Source organism: Colius striatus, unplaced genomic scaffold (assembly GCF_028858725.1).
Source record: "Colius striatus isolate bColStr4 unplaced genomic scaffold, bColStr4.1.hap1 scaffold_40, whole genome shotgun sequence".
Classification (NCBI taxonomy): domain Eukaryota; kingdom Metazoa; phylum Chordata; class Aves; order Coliiformes; family Coliidae; genus Colius; species Colius striatus.
The window spans coordinates 1,981,472-1,997,377 of NW_026908523.1; the positions used below are offsets into that span (position 1 = coordinate 1,981,472).

General features: G+C 56.9%; 1 protein-coding gene across 1 annotated transcript; it reads right to left on the reverse strand.

Annotated features, from left to right (window-relative positions):
• Nucleotides 1–351: 351 nt before the first annotated feature.
• On the reverse strand, nt 352–15,574 carry LOC133629370 (acrosin-like). Its single transcript, XM_062020024.1, has 8 exons — nt 15,290–15,574; nt 14,674–14,793; nt 3,131–3,252; nt 2,227–2,427; nt 1,769–2,037; nt 1,118–1,263; nt 783–923; nt 352–429 (listed from the first exon to the last, which is right to left on the reverse strand). The coding sequence occupies exons 1-8, from the start codon at nt 15,572–15,574 to the stop codon at nt 352–354; spliced, it is 1,362 nt and encodes a 453-aa protein (XP_061876008.1).
• Nucleotides 15,575–15,906: the final 332 nt, after the last annotated feature.

Here is a 15,906-nt window from a genome sequence, read left to right on the forward strand (position 1 = left end):
GCAGCAGACCCCAAACTGTGTCCTGCTTCCCCCCAAACCCTCACCAAGGATATGGGGCTGGTAGAGCCCAAATTAAAGATTGGATTCTGCTTTTAGCCCCATGATGACATCCCTGACACCTCCTCCCTGCCCCCTGCCATCCATTAACAGAGACCAGCGAGGAGCCCCCCTCCGCGGCCGAGGGGGCTGAGCCCCCAGGTCCTGGGGCTGGGTGTCCAGCCAGGGCTGGGCTGGTGAGGTGACCCCTTCCTGCAGGGCAGAGGGAGGGGAGCCAGGCCATGCTGCAGGGACACCAGGAGGCAACGGGGCCTTTTGCTTTTTCTTTTGCATTTAATTTTGATGAACACTGTGTCAGTAACTCTCCACTTCAAAGGTTCCAGTGCACAGGTATTGCTGCACTTCTGCAGCACCGGTGCAGAGGCCAAGGAACTGTCAAACACAACAGGAAACTCATACAATCTTACAAAGTCCAACAACACTGTGTCCAAAGACACTGCTACAGCTACAGCTTCTACTGACTACTGCCTAAGCACTACTGCTGAGAACCTCCAGGGAAGGCGAGGGGCAGGACCCAGCTGTGCTCAGAGTCCTGCTGCTTAAGCCACTTTTCCCTGCAGAGACTGCAGGAGCTGCTGGATCCAATTAACGAAATCCAGCAGCTTCTGGAGTGGGAATGAGCAGGACTCAGTCCCTGCTGCTGTTGCCAGGGCTGAGCCTTGTGATGGCCTCTTTGGCCGGGTGAGTGTCGCAGCACTTCCTCCTGAGCGAATCCGTGACTGGACCCAGTTGAAGAAGTGCTGGGTGGAGGTGTAGACCCCAGGCTGCTTTGCTCTGGCACAGCCTTTCCCCCAGCTGGTCAGGCCCACGAGCCAGAAGAAGTTGGCGTGTGGAGCTCTGCAGACGAGCGGGCCCCCGCTGTCACCCTGCAGCACAGGACAGAGGGTGAGGGGGGTGTTGGGGAGCCCCAGCAGTGTGAGGGTGATGCTGGGAAGCCCCAGCAGGGTGAGGGGGGTGTTGGGGAGCCCCAGCAGGGTGAGGGGAGTGTTGGGGAGCCCCAGCAGCCCCACGTGGGCCAGGGCTGCGGGTGCTGCCGGGGCTGGCCCGTGGCTGCTCCTACCTGGCAGGTGTCGATGCCGCCCCGCGGGTAGCCAGCACACAGGTTGTAGCTGCGCACGGCCCCTCCGTACCACTCGCTGCTGTTGCGGAGCTTGACATTGATGAGGCGGACCTTGGCCTCCTGCAGCACGTCGGATGTTTCTGCAGCTGTGAGCATGGCAAAGAATTAGCCCCCAGCAGCTCTGGGCCACTTCCCCTCCCCTGTCTGGCCAGAGCCCTTCCCTGAGCCTTGGCTTTGCACCCCCAAAGAGGCACTCGACCCTTGTCTGATTTTAGGCCATGGCTCAGAATCATAGAATCCCAGATGCTGGGGTTGGAAGGGACCTCTAAACATCATCTAGTCTGACCCCTCTGCTCAAGCAGATTCCTCTAGATCAGGTCACACGGGAACGTGTCCAGGAGGGTTTGCAAGACCTCCAAGGAAGGAGCCTCCACGCCCTCCCTGGGCAGCCAGGGCCAGGGCTCCCTCATCTAAAGAGCAAAAAACCATCCCGGGTCCTGCAGCCTTTCCTGACGGGAAAGTCCCCTCAGCATGGCGGCAGCCTGAGGTAGCTCAGGCCCCTGCCTGCAGCCTGAGCCCGGCCCTCGGGCAGCCCGAGCCGTCTCCCCAGGCTCGCCCCAGGCACACAGGCGCTTTCCCGGGGGCACTCACAGCCTTCCGCGGTGTAGCCCCAGCCAGCGACGCGGCAGTCTGTGAGCTGCGACACCACCACGTCGGAGAAGTGAGTCACACAGGCCAGCTGCACGTAGTCGCTGCACTGCACGGGCTCGTCCAGCTCCAGCAGGGCGATGTCGTTCTCGAAGGCGCCGCTGCGGTAGCTCTCGTGGATCAGCAGCCGCTTGCTCTTGCGCACTTGGGCCTCGGGGCCCAGCTCAGACAGCCGGGTGGCCCCGAACACCATGCGCCACGTCGGGACGTTCCTGGGGGGCAGATGGGGAGCAGAGGGCTCAGAGGGAGCCCTGCAGTTCCCTGCCTCCAGCTCGCCGAGGGAGAGGCCAGGTGCCCCGCGAGCCCCGGGCTGCAGGAACGGCACCAGCCCAGCCCGTGCCGAGCACGGGACGGGAACTCTGCCAGTGCTGGGGGCACGGCCCTGCCCTGCTCCTACTCACCTGTACTTGTCAAAGCAGTGTCCTGCGGTCAGGACCCACCGGGGATGGATGAGGGAGCCTCCGCAGATGTGCCCGCTGCCCGCTGCCCCGGGAAGCTGGATGCTGACGATCCAGGGCCAGGCTCCCGGGGAGGCATCGCTGCCGCCCACGACGCGCAACACCCCGTGGTGCTCAGCCAAGGGCCGGGTCCCGCAGCTTCTCCTGTCACCAGAAAGTCACGAGTGTCCTGCTGGAGGGCTGGCTGCTGCTGGGGCTGCAGGGCAGCCGTCTGCCCTCCCCACCGGGCAGCGCACGGACAGCGGGGCCGGGGAACCCTGCGCCCCGGCTTCTGCCTTTGCCCCGCAGACGAGTGGTGCCAGCAGCCCGGCTCCCAGCTCCTGGGCTTTGGGAAGCTGTGGCAGGGCCATGGGGAACCAGTGAAGCCCATCATATCATCGAATCACACAGTCACAGAATGGTGGGGGCTGGAAGGGACCTTTAGAGATCATCCGGTCCAATCCCCCCTGCAGAAGCAGCTCCCACCTTGATCAGGTCACACAGGAGGGTCTTGAAGCCCTCCAAGGAAGGAGCCTCCACACCCTCCCTGGGCAGCCTGGGCCAGGGCTCCCTCACCTCACAGAAAAAACTGCTGCCCCAACCTCCTGACGCCCACCCTTTAGATGTTTGTAACTATTAAGAAGATGCCCCCTCAGCCTCCTCTTTTCTGCCCAAGCTCCCTCCCAGAGCCACTTACCCACAGCTTTGCACTGAGGCACTCACAGGCCAGCAGCACAGGCCCAGCAGGACCAGGACAATCAGAACTTTCATCACGCTGACAGCACGTGGCAGCTCCAAGAGCCAAGGGCACGTGGCAGCTCCAAGAGCCAAGGGCACGTGGCAGCTCCAAGAGCCAAGGGCACGTCACCCCCAGCGCTGTGTCTGATGCCGTAGTGCTGATAGTGCCTGGAAAGCCTCGGCCGGGGCGCTGATGTCACAGAGCTGCTGCTTCCAGGGGGATTCTGTGTGGGGCACCACGAGGGGCCCGAGCTGGGGGGAGGCAGAAGCAGGGGTGGACACCTGAGGTCACACCACGCTCAAAAAGCCCCTTTTCCTCCTCTTTGCTCTTGGTCAAAATTGGTTTGGGAGCAGCATGACTTGTCAGAGAGCCGAGATCTGGGTTGTAGCCGCAACCCCAAATCTCCAGGGTGCTGTTTGGCTGCGCACAAGGGCCAAAGGCCTGTGTGTGTACTGCCTGCAGGAGGGAAATGCCACTTGGCTTTCCCTGGCTCTCGGTACCACCTCCTGTCCTCTCAGGATCCAGCATTTGGTCAGCAGAGAGCCTCAGCAAAGTTGTTTCACCTTAACTGCGGTGGGATGAGGACGAGGCACAGGAGGGGGTCCTGTTCTCAGGGACTTGTAAGGGTTACTGGGTAGCTGAGTAGTTGTCGTGTGCAGTGTTCAGCGGCTTCACCGCCCCAGAGCTCCAGTAAGTTCAGTCAGTGGTGGCTACAGAGTGATGTCACTTGACTAGCCAGCAGCTATGTTGGGTGACTTGGACCCTGGTCTTTTTGGATTGCAGTGGGAACTCAGGCAGCTGACACAGCCCCTGTATTTACACGCTCACTGACTCACAGCGTCAGTAAGCACCAGGGGACATCCCACTAGGCTCATCTCAAAGCAGCCTCCATTGCTCCTTCCCTTGATGAAAAGCTGAGCCTTCCTTTTCTGGTAAATAAGCCAGTCATTGCATGGTTACTGAGCCCCTCTCACTTGCTGGCAGAATTTGCAAGCCTGGGACCTAGGACTTGCCTGACAGATGGGACAGTTTCCCTGGCTCTTGGTCTAAATGGTCTTCGTGGTGTTCTGAGGAAAAGGAACAAGAGCTCAGTGACACCTCGACGAGCAGGAAGAGCTTATGGTTACATCTTCCTCTGTCAAGTGCCCTCAGCTCAGTCTCTGCTCCCAGGTCTCAAGGGTCACCCCCAGACACAGGTCAGTGCCAGAGTGCCAGAAGCTGCTCTGCTGTCCCTCTGTGCTCTTGACCAAGGTCTTGTCTGCAGAGGCTGAAGGAAAGCAAAGAGGTGGGCAGCTGCTGCTGAGCTCTGATGTTTGGTACCTTACGGTGTGCACAGGTTTCTGAAGGTCTTGCAAGGAGGCCAGTGCTGAGGTGAAAGTGACTTTCCAGCCTAGGCCCCTTTTTGGGCTGAGACAAAGGCGACCATTGCTCTGCATCAGCTTTGCTCCTCATGGGTTGTGTTTCCTCTTTGGGCACGTTCTTGCCCCTGTAGACTGTTTTCCTGGTGGAAAGCCTGAGCTGTCTCGCCTGCTCTGCTTGTGTGGACGAGTCACTGAGGCTGCACAAGTGGCCTGCTGAACTGTGACAGGAAGGACGCTGTTTCAAGGGACATTTTGAGTGCAGCTGGCTCCACATCTCCACCTGGCCCTTGGGATGCCCAGGAAACAAAAACACCAGCACCACCATTTTGCACCCTAAATGTGCACATGAATCATTCAAGTTCCTTTAGACACAACAGTGTCCAAAGTCTTGGAGTCTCTGAAGCGTGCCAAGGCGTGTCTCCCTTGCCCCAGAGAGATCAACTTCATCAGAAGGAAATCTAGGCTGTAAGAGGTGGTTTTCCAGTGCTCAGTGCTCACTGCACAGGACAGCTGCCACCCAGCTTGCAGAAGAAAGGGCACAGTGCAAAGCAAGCAGAATCAAACTTGATTGTGCTGGATATGAAGGAAACCTAAAATGCAGGTTCTGTGTGCTGAACACAAGAGTGTTCTGTGGGAGGTGGAACTGAAAATGCTGTGTGCCTGTCTGAAGGGAATCCCTTCAGGGCCAGTGCAGGTCCAATTCCCTGCACTAGATCATTGCCACTAGCAAAAGCTTCTCACAGGGACAACTGTCCAGTGCTGCCTCTGTGCCTGGGGGCCCTCAGCAGAAGAGCATTTCTTCTCTGCACAACAGTGTGCTCTGACCACAGATGGGATTTTTAAAGCACAGCAAGTGTCAAGTTCAGGTTGAAGTCTTCCAACCCATCCAAGCAATTTGGGTATTTGGGCGCAATGGGCAGAGGAGCAGGAGAGCCAACTGTTCCTGCTTAGCAGAGCGATGGGGAGTAAGAAACAACAAGGATTGTTCTAACCAATGATGAAACTCAGGTAGTTCCAGCAGAATGAGCTGTCTGAGAAGGCTTCCAGGTGGTGTTAACTGAAGTCAAGGAGCTCACAGACGTACAGGAACTGGGGAGGTGCTGGGTTTGCTGATTCTCTACAATTCTATTGGTAGCAAAACTGAGTGATGGTGTTTCAATGACGCAGCCGCCTGTTCTTTCCTGCTCTTCTCCAGCCCAGTGTTTCCTCACTAACCCAGCATCTGGAAGAGCAAACAATGGGTGCTTTAAAAGTCTCCCTCTCACTGCAGTGGTGACAAGTTTCTGTTGACCTCCTGAGGACTTTACTTTGGGTTTGGTTTGACATTTTGGCCACCTGGACTTGAGAATTCTCCCTCCCTTTTCCACCCCCCTTTTCACATCTGTTGCCTGGGATTCTCCCTTTACAGTTCTTGCTGGACATTTATCCAGACTCTGTGCTCTGCACTTGAAACAACCAGCAGATGATTTCTGATGGAACCTGAGGCTCTCTACACTGGCCTGATGCAAAGGCAATTTGCATCAAAACTCCTCCAAAATCCTTTTTTTTTCTCTCAGAATTGCACCAAAACCTAATTTTATCCCTCAGAACTCCCCCAAACCCCACTTTTTCCCCTCAAAACGATTCCAAAACTCCACTTTTTCCCTCAAGATGGCACTTTTTTACCCAGCAGTTCCCAAAAATCCCACTTTTTCCCTCAGAATAGCACCCAAAACCCACTTTTCCTCTGAAAATACCTCCAAAACCTCACTTTTTCACTCAGAACTCCACCAAAACACCACTATTTCCCTCAAAACTGCACCAAAACCCCGCTTCTTCCTCACAAAGTTCCCCAAAACTGCACTTCTCCCCTCAAAACTCAACCAAACCCCACTTTTTCCCCTCAAAACTCCACCAAAACCCCATTTTCCCCCTCAAAACACCACCCAAACTCCACTTTTACCCTCAGAATTTCCACAAAACCCCACTTTTCCCCTCAAAACCCCACCAAAACACTTGTTTTTTCAAACATCCACCCAAACCCCACTTTTTCCCTTTAAAAATTTACCAAAACCCCACTTTTTCCCTCAAAACTCCACCCAAATCCCATCTTTTCCCCTCAGAATTGCACCAAAACCTCATTTTATCCCAGAACCCCACTGCTTTTGGCCCTCAGAAATGTACTCCATCCCCACTTTTCCCCTCAAAACTCTTCCAAACTACACTTTTCCCTGCAAAGCTGCACCAAAACCCATTTTTTCTCCTAAAACTCCAACAAAACCTCACTTTTGCTCTCAGAAATAAACAAAAACTCTACTTTTTCCCTCAGAATTGCTCAAAAACACCGCTTTTCCTCTATCAAATTCCACCCAAATCCCAACTGTTTTCCTTTAAAATGCCACCCAAACCTCACTTTTCCCCTCAGATTTGCCCCCACACCTTTTTATCCCTCAGAAATCCCACAAACCCCCTCCCTCAGCACCCAATCCCCTCCCCAGCACCCAAACCCCCTCCCTCAGCACCCAGAGCCCTCCCCAGCACCCAGCCCCCCTCCAAAACTCCTTCCCAGCACCCAAACCCCCTCCCCAGCACCCAGGCCCCCTCCCAAACCCCCTCCCTCAGCATCCAAACCCCCTCCCTATCCCCCTCCCGAGCACCCAAATCCCCTCCCCAGCACCCAAATCCCCTCGCTAGCTCCCAGGGCCCTCCTCAGCACCCAAACTCCCTCCCTCAGCATCCAAACCCCCTCCCAAACTCCCTCCCCAGCACCCAACTCCCCCTCCCCAGCACCCTGATCCCCTCCCTCAGCACCCAACCCCCTCCGTAGCTCCCAGAGCCCTCCTCAGCACCCAGCCCCCCTCCAAAACTCCTTCCTCAGCACCCAATCCCCTCCCCCAGCACCCAAACCCCCTCCCCAGCACCCAGCCCACCCCAGCACCCAGCCCCCCTCCAAAACTCCTTCCTTAGCACCCAAACCCCCTCCCCAGCACCCTGAGCCATCCCCACCCCCCATCCCATCCCCCCCCCAATACCCCATTAACCCCTTCTGTGCCGCCGCCCTCCCCAGACGTGGAGGAGTGTTCGGGCCCCCCCCGCTGCCAGCCCGGCCGCTGCCTCAACACCGCGGGCTCGTTCCGCTGCCTGTGCCCCCCCGGCCTGGCCCCGCCGCTGCCGACGCCCCCCCGCTGCCTCCCCCGCGCCTGAGCCGCCCCCCGCCGTATTTATTGTGTAGATCAAGAGATTTAAGGCGGGGGGGGGCGACATTGTGGCCCTCGGGATGATGGGGGGGGGGGCACCTATGTGTGTGTCCCCCCTTGGCACCCGCTGTGCTCCCCCCTCTCAGTGTTGGGGGGTCGCGGGGGGAGGTTTGGGGGACCCCCCACCCCAACACACACTGTTACAGAATAAAGGTTTTGTATAAAATGAGGGGGGTTTGTTTCGCCCCCCCCCCGTGAGAAATGGACGGGCCGAGGGGAGGGGCGGGGCCTGGCGCTGAGGGGAAAAGGGGCGGCTTTGGGTCTAAAGGCGGGAAAAAGGGGGTTTTGAGGGGAAAAAGGGGTTTTGGGGTCTTAAGGGATAAAAGAGGGGTTTTGAGAGGAAAAGGGGGGTTTTGAGGGGAAAAATTAAGGTTTTGAGGGGAAAATGGGAGGTTTTGGGGTCTAAAGGGATAAAAGAGGGGTTTTGAGGGGAAAAGGGGGGTTTTGGGGTCTTAAGGGATAAAAGGGGGGGTTGAGTCGAAAAGGGGGGTTTTGAAGGGATAAAAGGGGTTTTGAGAAGAAAATGAAAGATATGGGGGTTTTGAAGGGATAAAAGAGGGGTTTTGAGGGGAAAAGGAGGGTTCTGAGGGGAAAAATTGAGGTTTTGAGGGGAAAATAGGAGGTTTTGGGCTCTAAAGGGATGAAGGAGGTTTTGAGGGGGAAAAAGGGGGGGATTGAGGGGAAAAATTGAGGTTTTGAGGGGGAAAAGGGGGATTTTGGGGTCTTAAGGGATAAAAGGGGGGGTTCAGTCGAAAAGGGGGGTTTTGAGGGGATAAAAGGGGTTTTGAGGAGAAAATGGGAGGTTTTGTGGTCTGAAGGGATAAAAGAGGGGGTTTGAAGGGAAAAAGGGGGGATTGAGGGGAAAAACGGAGGTTTTGAGGGGATAAAGAGGGGTTTAGGGGTCTTAAGAGTTAAAAGAGGAGTTTTTGAGAGGAAAGAAGGGGTTTTAGTAGGAAAAAGGGAGGTTTTGAGTAGAAAAAGGAGAGATTTGGGGATCTTAAGTGTCCTGGTTTAGGCCCATCAGGGAACAAAGACCACGATTAGCCTCCAGTATGGAAGAGGCTGAGAATTGCTCAAGGGCAGGGAGAGCTTAATTGCCGCTGAAGGTTCAGGACAAAGCAGACCAGGCCACTCGGTTTGGGGAAGAAAACAGAGAAACGTTTTGATGCAACATCAACTAAAACATACCCCCAAAAACCCAAAACATAACCAAAATGAAACAACACAGAGCAATACATCAATGAAGAGTCCAACCAGCTTTTTTAGGAACACCTTCTTGCCACCCCTCCCCTCTTCCCGGGCTCAGAGCCCTGATCCCGGGGTTTTTACCTTGTCCCCCCCTGAACGGTTCGGGGGGGCAGGCAGTGGGGGTCTCAGTTAGTCTGTTCCCGATAGCTTCTGCCGTTTGTCCCTCCTCAGGACGGGTGAACTCCACACCAGTCCTCCCTGCGAGTCCGTGGGGTAACTCACACGCATGGCAGCCCTGCACGGGCTGCTCCGATGCCCACTGACTCCAAAGGCTGCAGCTCGTCTCTGCCTCTCGTGTGGGGCTGCTCTGCGGCGTGCAGGCTCTCCAGCACGGCCTGGGCCATGGCCCCTCCCCACACAGTCCCTCTCCCGTCCGGGCTCACTCACACGGAGCTGCTGGGAACTCTCGGTCCTGCCATGGATCTCCATAGGCTGCAGGGGCACAGCTGCATTCTCGCCACGGCTTGCAGAGGGGTCTCTGGTCTGTTGCTTCTCCTTCCTTCCTCCTTCTCTGGCTGAAGGGTCCGCGTGGTCGCCTCCATCTCGTGTCACTCTTACACCTCCTGCCTCGCATTCCGAATTCCCGTCCCCTAAATAATGATCGCAGAGGCGCCAGATTGGCCCAGCCGGGCCGGAGGTGGGTGTGAACCCAGGAGCCGGGGGAGAGTCCGCAAACTCTTTACCGGGTCTCCACTGCAACCCGCTCCCCCTGTTACTAAGCCAAAAGCTGCTCCTTGCTAAACCAGAACACAAATAAACAAAAACTCTACTTTTTCCCTCAGATTGCTCAAAAACCCCTCTTTTCCTCTATCAAATTCCACCTAAATCCCAATTGTTTTCCCTCAAAATGCCACCCAAACCTCACCTTTCCCCTCAGATTTGCCCCCACACCTCATGTTTTCCCCTCAGAATTACTCCAAAACCTCACTTTTTCCATCCAAACTCCACCTAAACCCCACTTTTGCTCTCAGAAATTTACCAAAACCCTGCTTTTTCTCTCAAAACACCACCCAAATCCCACCTTTTCCCTCAGAAATGCCCCAAAACCTCATCTTTTCCCTCAAAACTCCACCCAAATGCCACTTTTCTTTCTCAGAAATGTACTCAAACCCCACTTTTCCCCTCAAGACTGTTGCAGGCACCTTGAAGATCTCGGGTTGGAACGCCAGAGGTGGAGGCTACAGAAGAGGTGGGCATGGGATGGAGTGAAAGGATGACTTGTGTCAGCAGATAAAAGCACATGGTGTAAACAATGAGTTGGAATCAAGCATCATCCATACTGGGTGCGCAGTGATCTTGTCCCCTCAGCGGGGGCAGATCCTTCGGATCCTGCAGGCTCTTGTGGATTGACTCTGAGCGCTCACTCAAATTCACACAGCACGTGCCTTCACAGCCCTCACAGCCCCGTCCTTGTGCCAGCCAGAAACAATCTGCGGAGGCTCTGTTCTGCAAAGGAGCGTGTCTGATGGAGCCTGCATCGGGTAACCATCCAGTTAGTGCTGCTGAAGTACTGCTGCTGCATTTTGCAAGCCAGCATCCTCATCTTGAAGCGTTGCTAAAGCTTGAGCAGTCCCAATAGCCAGAGAAACTGTCAGTAGGTGCAGCTGTACCTACTGAGACCGAGTGGATCTCGTCCTGTGACATCTGCTCAAGTGACCCAGGCGTTCTGTTGGGGCTGGGTGACTGCCCGTCCTCCTGTTGTCACCCATCACAGCGTTCCTGTAAGCACCCAAATCCCATTCCTGTGAACCTCTCTGGCGTTGCTCTGCTCAGCGTCACGCTCTCGCTGCTCTGAAGCGGCCGCACGGACAGCGCAGGATCACACCGTGGTCCAGATCCCGTGCGGGCACCAGCACATCCCCAGCCCCAAGGGACTCAACGCAAGGCTCCTTCCCACGGCCCCACAGCCGAGTCTCGGGCACGGAACAAAGGCTGAGTCTGGGACGCAGGAGAAGCCCCAAAATGACGCTGCACGTGTGTCAGAGCTGCCCGATCCCCGTTGGAAACACTGAACACAGATGTGGGTTGCACACTCACTCAGAAGGCAGATGCCCCATGGTCCCTCTCTCGTTCAGTCAGCGTCTGTTCAGGTGCTTTGTGGGCACGTTCAGCCACAGCTGCCCAGGGCCATGTGGGATTCCTGCTGTGGCGCACGCCCCGCTCTTGTAAAAGCAGTTGTGTGGCTCTGGATAGAAATGCAGCCCCACTGCCAAGTTGTAACGTGCTGTGGGGCTCCCAGGGAGGCACCAGCAGCCAACCCGAGACGCTGCACGCCACGACTTGTTTCTCCTGGCTGTGTGGTGGCAGAAATAACTGCAGAATGTGTCTATGGCGACATGCACCAAAACGACCCAATTCAGTGCCTGAGGCTCTCTGCACCGGCCTGATGCAAAGGCAATTTGGGGAGGAGGTGCAATTTGGGGATGAGGTGCCCAGTAACTCATCCAGGGGCAACGGGAACAGATGATCACTTGCCCCACGTGTTCCCAGGGACTGAATGAGATGTGTCCTACCTCAGAAGAGAAATGGCTTGATACTCATGACTCTGCTGGAGGTGATGCTTTTTGGCAGCAGGACTCCCAAACCCAAACCAGCCAGGCAGAGCAGAGTCACTTTCTGCGTTTTGACCTCTGCTTTAAAAAGAAGAAGAGGGATGGCAGCGGGGTGTTGATATCAGTCACTTCTCCTCCCAAAACAAGGACAACCCACGTGTCAGAGGGGGATGAGGGAAAGCAAGAATAAAGGAAAAGATGACAAAGGAATGTATCAAGTGCAGCACAACCTCCCTGGCCCTGCTGCCCACACTCTGCTTGCTGCCCCCAGGCTGCCATTGGCTTCTTGCCCACGAGCCCATGTTGCTGCTCATGGTTCTTTGCTGCCCAACAGCACTGTCAGGTCTTTCTCCTGGAGCTGCTCTCCAGCAGATCCGCCCCAGCCTGTGCTGGTGCTGGGCTTGTTCCTCCCCAGCTGCAGGACTCTGCCCTTGCCCTTGGTGCCCCTCAGCAGGTTCCTCTGTGCCCAGCTCTAATAAGTTCATGCCAAGTGTCTTCTCCAGTTCAAGTCAGAAAAAGGTTTTTTTCTAAGCAGAATTTGTCATTTCTGGGGCAGGGGCATCTGTAGAAATAAGCCACTGAAAGTGAGCCAGCTGAAAATGAAGCCACTGGATAAAAACTGTGCAGTTGGCTCGTGCCTGAGGGAAGGCAGAGGACTGCTACTGGCTATTTGCAAAGTCCTTTTGTTACTGAGACTTGCCAAATCCACTTCTCTCCTTGTGAAACAACAGATTCTGTTCCAGATACACTCCAGATGATATTCCAGATGGCTAGTTCAATGCAGATGTTCAGCTGTGAAGCTACAGCTGCCAAAGGTATTTGCTGCAACAAGTAACTCCAGCACCGAGGTGGATCTAATGTCAGTCCCTGCCAAACAGGAGCTTTTGAGCCCTACTTTGTCATGCTACTGTACTGCAGTGCTAAAGCCGCCCACTGGAGTCTTACAAGAGCTGATGACGAGATACAGGATTGATTCATTCCAATAGTTTTCCAGGCAAACAAGACATGTGAAGCAGCACACTGTGAAACGGAAACAAGGGTGATGGAGAACATCTGAGGGGAGAAGGAGTCCCCTGACCTCTGACAGGAAAAGGAGATACTGGAGAGCGAGAGATGCAAACAAGGGAATAGAGAAACGTACTGATAGAAGTCAACCAGCTCGCTGAGGAACAAGAAAGGCAGCATCAGCTCTGTGAAGCAAAGGCACTGTAGAGCTGTGTGACTGGAGTGACTGATGAAAGGCACCATCAGAACTGCCATATGGCTGGTTTCTCAGTGGCAGAGGCCTGTTTTCACTTGAGGCTGCTGCAGAGCTGTGAAAGCCCCTCTTCTTCTCCAAGAGAAGGGGAGGAAGTTCCTGAGTTCTCGCTGTCATCTTTTTGAAGTTCCTTTTCACATTTGCCTGGACATTAGTTTGGGAAACACCAGGGATTTTTCTGACACAACTGAAAAGACTGCTTGTGGCATAGGCCTGGATTGTGAGACGGCACTTGGAGATGCCCAAAGCGTGGGGATGCCTCACACACACAACTGGGCACCTCACACACACAAATCCTTGGAGGGGACAAGCAGGAGGTGGGCAAATGCTGCCCTTGTGTTGGTCTGAGCAGGCTGGGAGGGGATGGGCTTGCAGGGCCCCCACCCTCTGCGACCCCTCAGGCCCCACAGGAGTGGAGGCCCCTCAGTGGCTGCTGCAGGACAGTTGGGGGGATAAGGAGAGCAAAATCCCCCTTGTGCAAACTGGTGGCCCCCGAGGGCTGGGGCTTCCCTTGAGCCCCCTGGCTGAGCCCATCTCCCTGCTCTCCCCCGGGGGAATCACCCCCCACACTCTTCTCCCCAGAAGGGTTTTACCCCCTTTAGGAGCCCTGGCCAGCAGCACACGCGGTGCTGCACCGCTGGGACGGGCCCTGGCACGTGCTTCCCACGCACCCGCAGCCACTGCGGGATTTGCTGGCACTGCCCCAACACCTCTGTCCTCACACAGCGCCCAGACAGGTCTCTTTCTTTGCTGTCCCCTCGGCCTTCGGGGCGTCTCCACTGGATGGTGCTGCTGAGAAAACCCAGTGCGGGCAATGAGGAGGCTGGGGGTGGGATCCCAGGGATGCTGCAGGACTCGCCGTAGCCCACAGCTGGGGCCAGGACAGCAAACCCAGCAGCAGCAGCAGACCCCAAACTGTGTCCTGCTTCCCCCCAAACCCTCACCAAGGATATGGGGCTGGTAGAGCCCAAATTAAAGATTGGATTCTGCTTTTAGCCCCATGATGACATCCCTGACACCTCCTCCCTGCCCCCTGCCATCCATTAACAGAGACCAGCGAGGAGCCCCCCTCCGCGGCCGAGGGGGCTGAGCCCCCAGGTCCTGGGGCTGGGTGTCCAGCCAGGGCTGGGCTGCTGAGGTGACCCCTTCCTGCAGGGCAGAGGGAGGGGAGCCAGGCCGTGCTGCAGGGACACCAGGAGGCAACGGGGCCTTTTGCTTTTTCTTTTGCATTTAATTTTGATGAACACTGTGTCAGTAACTCTCCACTTCAAAGGTTCCAGTGCACAGGTATTGCTGCACTTCTGCAGCACCGGTGCAGAGGCCAAGGAACTGTCAAACACAACAGGAAACTCATACAATCTTACAAAGTCCAACAACACTGTGTCCAAAGACACTGCTACAGCTACAGCTTCTACTGACTACTGCCTAAGCACTACTGCTGAGAACCTCCAGGGAAGGCGAGGGGCAGGACCCAGCCGTGCTCAGAGTCCTGCTGCTTAAGCCACTTTTCCCTGCAGAGACTGCAGGAGCTGCTGGATCCAATTAACGAAATCCAGCAGCTTCTGGAGTGGGAAAGAGCAGGACTCAGTCCCTGCTGCTGTTGCCAGGGCTGAGCCTTGTGATGGCCTCTTTGGCCGGGCGAGTGTCGCAGCACTTCCTCCTGAGCGAATCCGTGACTGGACCCAGTTGAAGAAGTGCTGGGTGGAGGTGTAGACCCCAGGCTGCTTTGGTCTGGCACAGCCTTTCCCCCAGCTGGTCAGGCCCACGAGCCAGAAGAAGTTGGCATGTGGAGCTCTGCAGACGAGCGGGCCCCCGCTGTCACCCTGCAGCACAGGACAGAGGGTGAGGGGGGTGTTGGGGAGCCCCAGCAGTGTGAGGGTGATGCTGGGAAGCCCCAGCAGGGTGAGGGGGGTGTTGGGGAGCCCCAGCAGGGTGAGGGGAGTGTTGGGGAGCCCCAGCAGCCCCACGTGGGCCAGGGCTGCGGGTGCTGCCGGGGCTGGCCCGTGGCTGCTCCTACCTGGCAGGTGTCGATGCCGCCCCGCGGGTAGCCAGCACACAGGTTGTAGCTGCGCACGGCCCCTCCGTACCACTCGCTGCTGTTGCAGAGCTTGACATTGATGAGGCGGACCTTGGCCTCCTGCAGCACGTCGGATGTTTCTGCAGCTGTGAGCATGGCAAAGAATTAGCCCCCAGCAGCTCTGGGCCACTTCCCCTCCCCTGTCTGGCCAGAGCCCTTCCCTGAGCCTTGGCTTTGCACCCCCAAAGAGGCACTCGACCCTTGTCTGATTTTAGGCCATGGCTCAGAATCATAGAATCCCAGATGCTGGGGTTGGAAGGGACCTCTAAACATCATCTAGTCTGACCCCTCTGCTCAAGCAGATTCCTCTAGATCAGGTCACACGGGAACGTGTCCAGGAGGGTTTGCAAGACCTCCAAGGAAGGAGCCTCCACGCCCTCCCTGGGCAGCCAGGGCCAGGGCTCCCTCATCTAAAGAGCAAAAAACCATCCCGGGTCCTGCAGCCTTTCCTGACGGGAAAGTCCCCTCAGCATGGCGGCAGCCTGAGGTAGCTCAGGCCCCTGCCTGCAGCCTGAGCCCGGCCCTCGGGCAGCCCGAGCCGTCTCCCCAGGCTCGCCCCAGGCACACAGGCGCTTTCCCGGGGGCACTCACAGCCTTCCGCGGTGTAGCCCCAGCCAGCGACGCGGCAGTCTGTGAGCTGCGACACCACCACGTCGGAGAAGTGAGTCACACAGGCCAGCTGCACGTAGTCGCTGCACTGCACGGGCTCGTCCAGCTCCAGCAGGGCGATGTCGTTCTCGAAGGCGCCGCTGCGGTAGCTCTCGTGGATCAGCAGCCGCTTGCTCTTGCGCACTTGGGCCTCGGGGCCCAGCTCAGACAGCCGGGTGGCCCCGAACACCATGCGCCACGTCGGGACGTTCCTGGGGGGCAGATGGGGAGCAGAGGGCTCAGAGGGAGCCCAGCAGTTCCCTGCCTCCAGCTCGCCGAGGGAGAGGCCAGGTGCCCCGCGAGCCCCGGGCTGCAGGAACGGCACCAGCCCAGCCCGTGCCGAGCACGGGACGGGAACTCTGCCAGTGCTGGGGGCACGGCCCTGCCCTGCTCCTACTCACCTGTACTTGTCAAAGCAGTGTCCTGCGGTCAGGACCCACCGGGGATGGATGAGGGAGCCTCCGCAGATGTGCCCGCTGCCCGCTGCCCCGGGAAGCTGGATGCTGACGATCCAGGGCCAGGCTC

Bases quoted from the DNA above. Each gene is read 5' to 3' on its own strand.
- LOC133629370 (XM_062020024.1), bottom strand. From the start codon at position 15,574: ATGGTGTTCGGGGCCACCCGGCTGTCTGAGCTGGGCCCCGAGGCCCAA. The intron at 14,794-15,289 runs GCGAGCCTGGGG...GACGTGCTGCAG, and splicing joins AAAGCGCCTGTGTGCCTGGG to GAGGCCAAGGTCCGCCTCAT. The intron at 2,038-2,226 runs GTGAGTAGGAGC...TCTGCCCCCCAG, and splicing joins CACTGCTTTGACAAGTACAG to GAACGTCCCGACGTGGCGCA.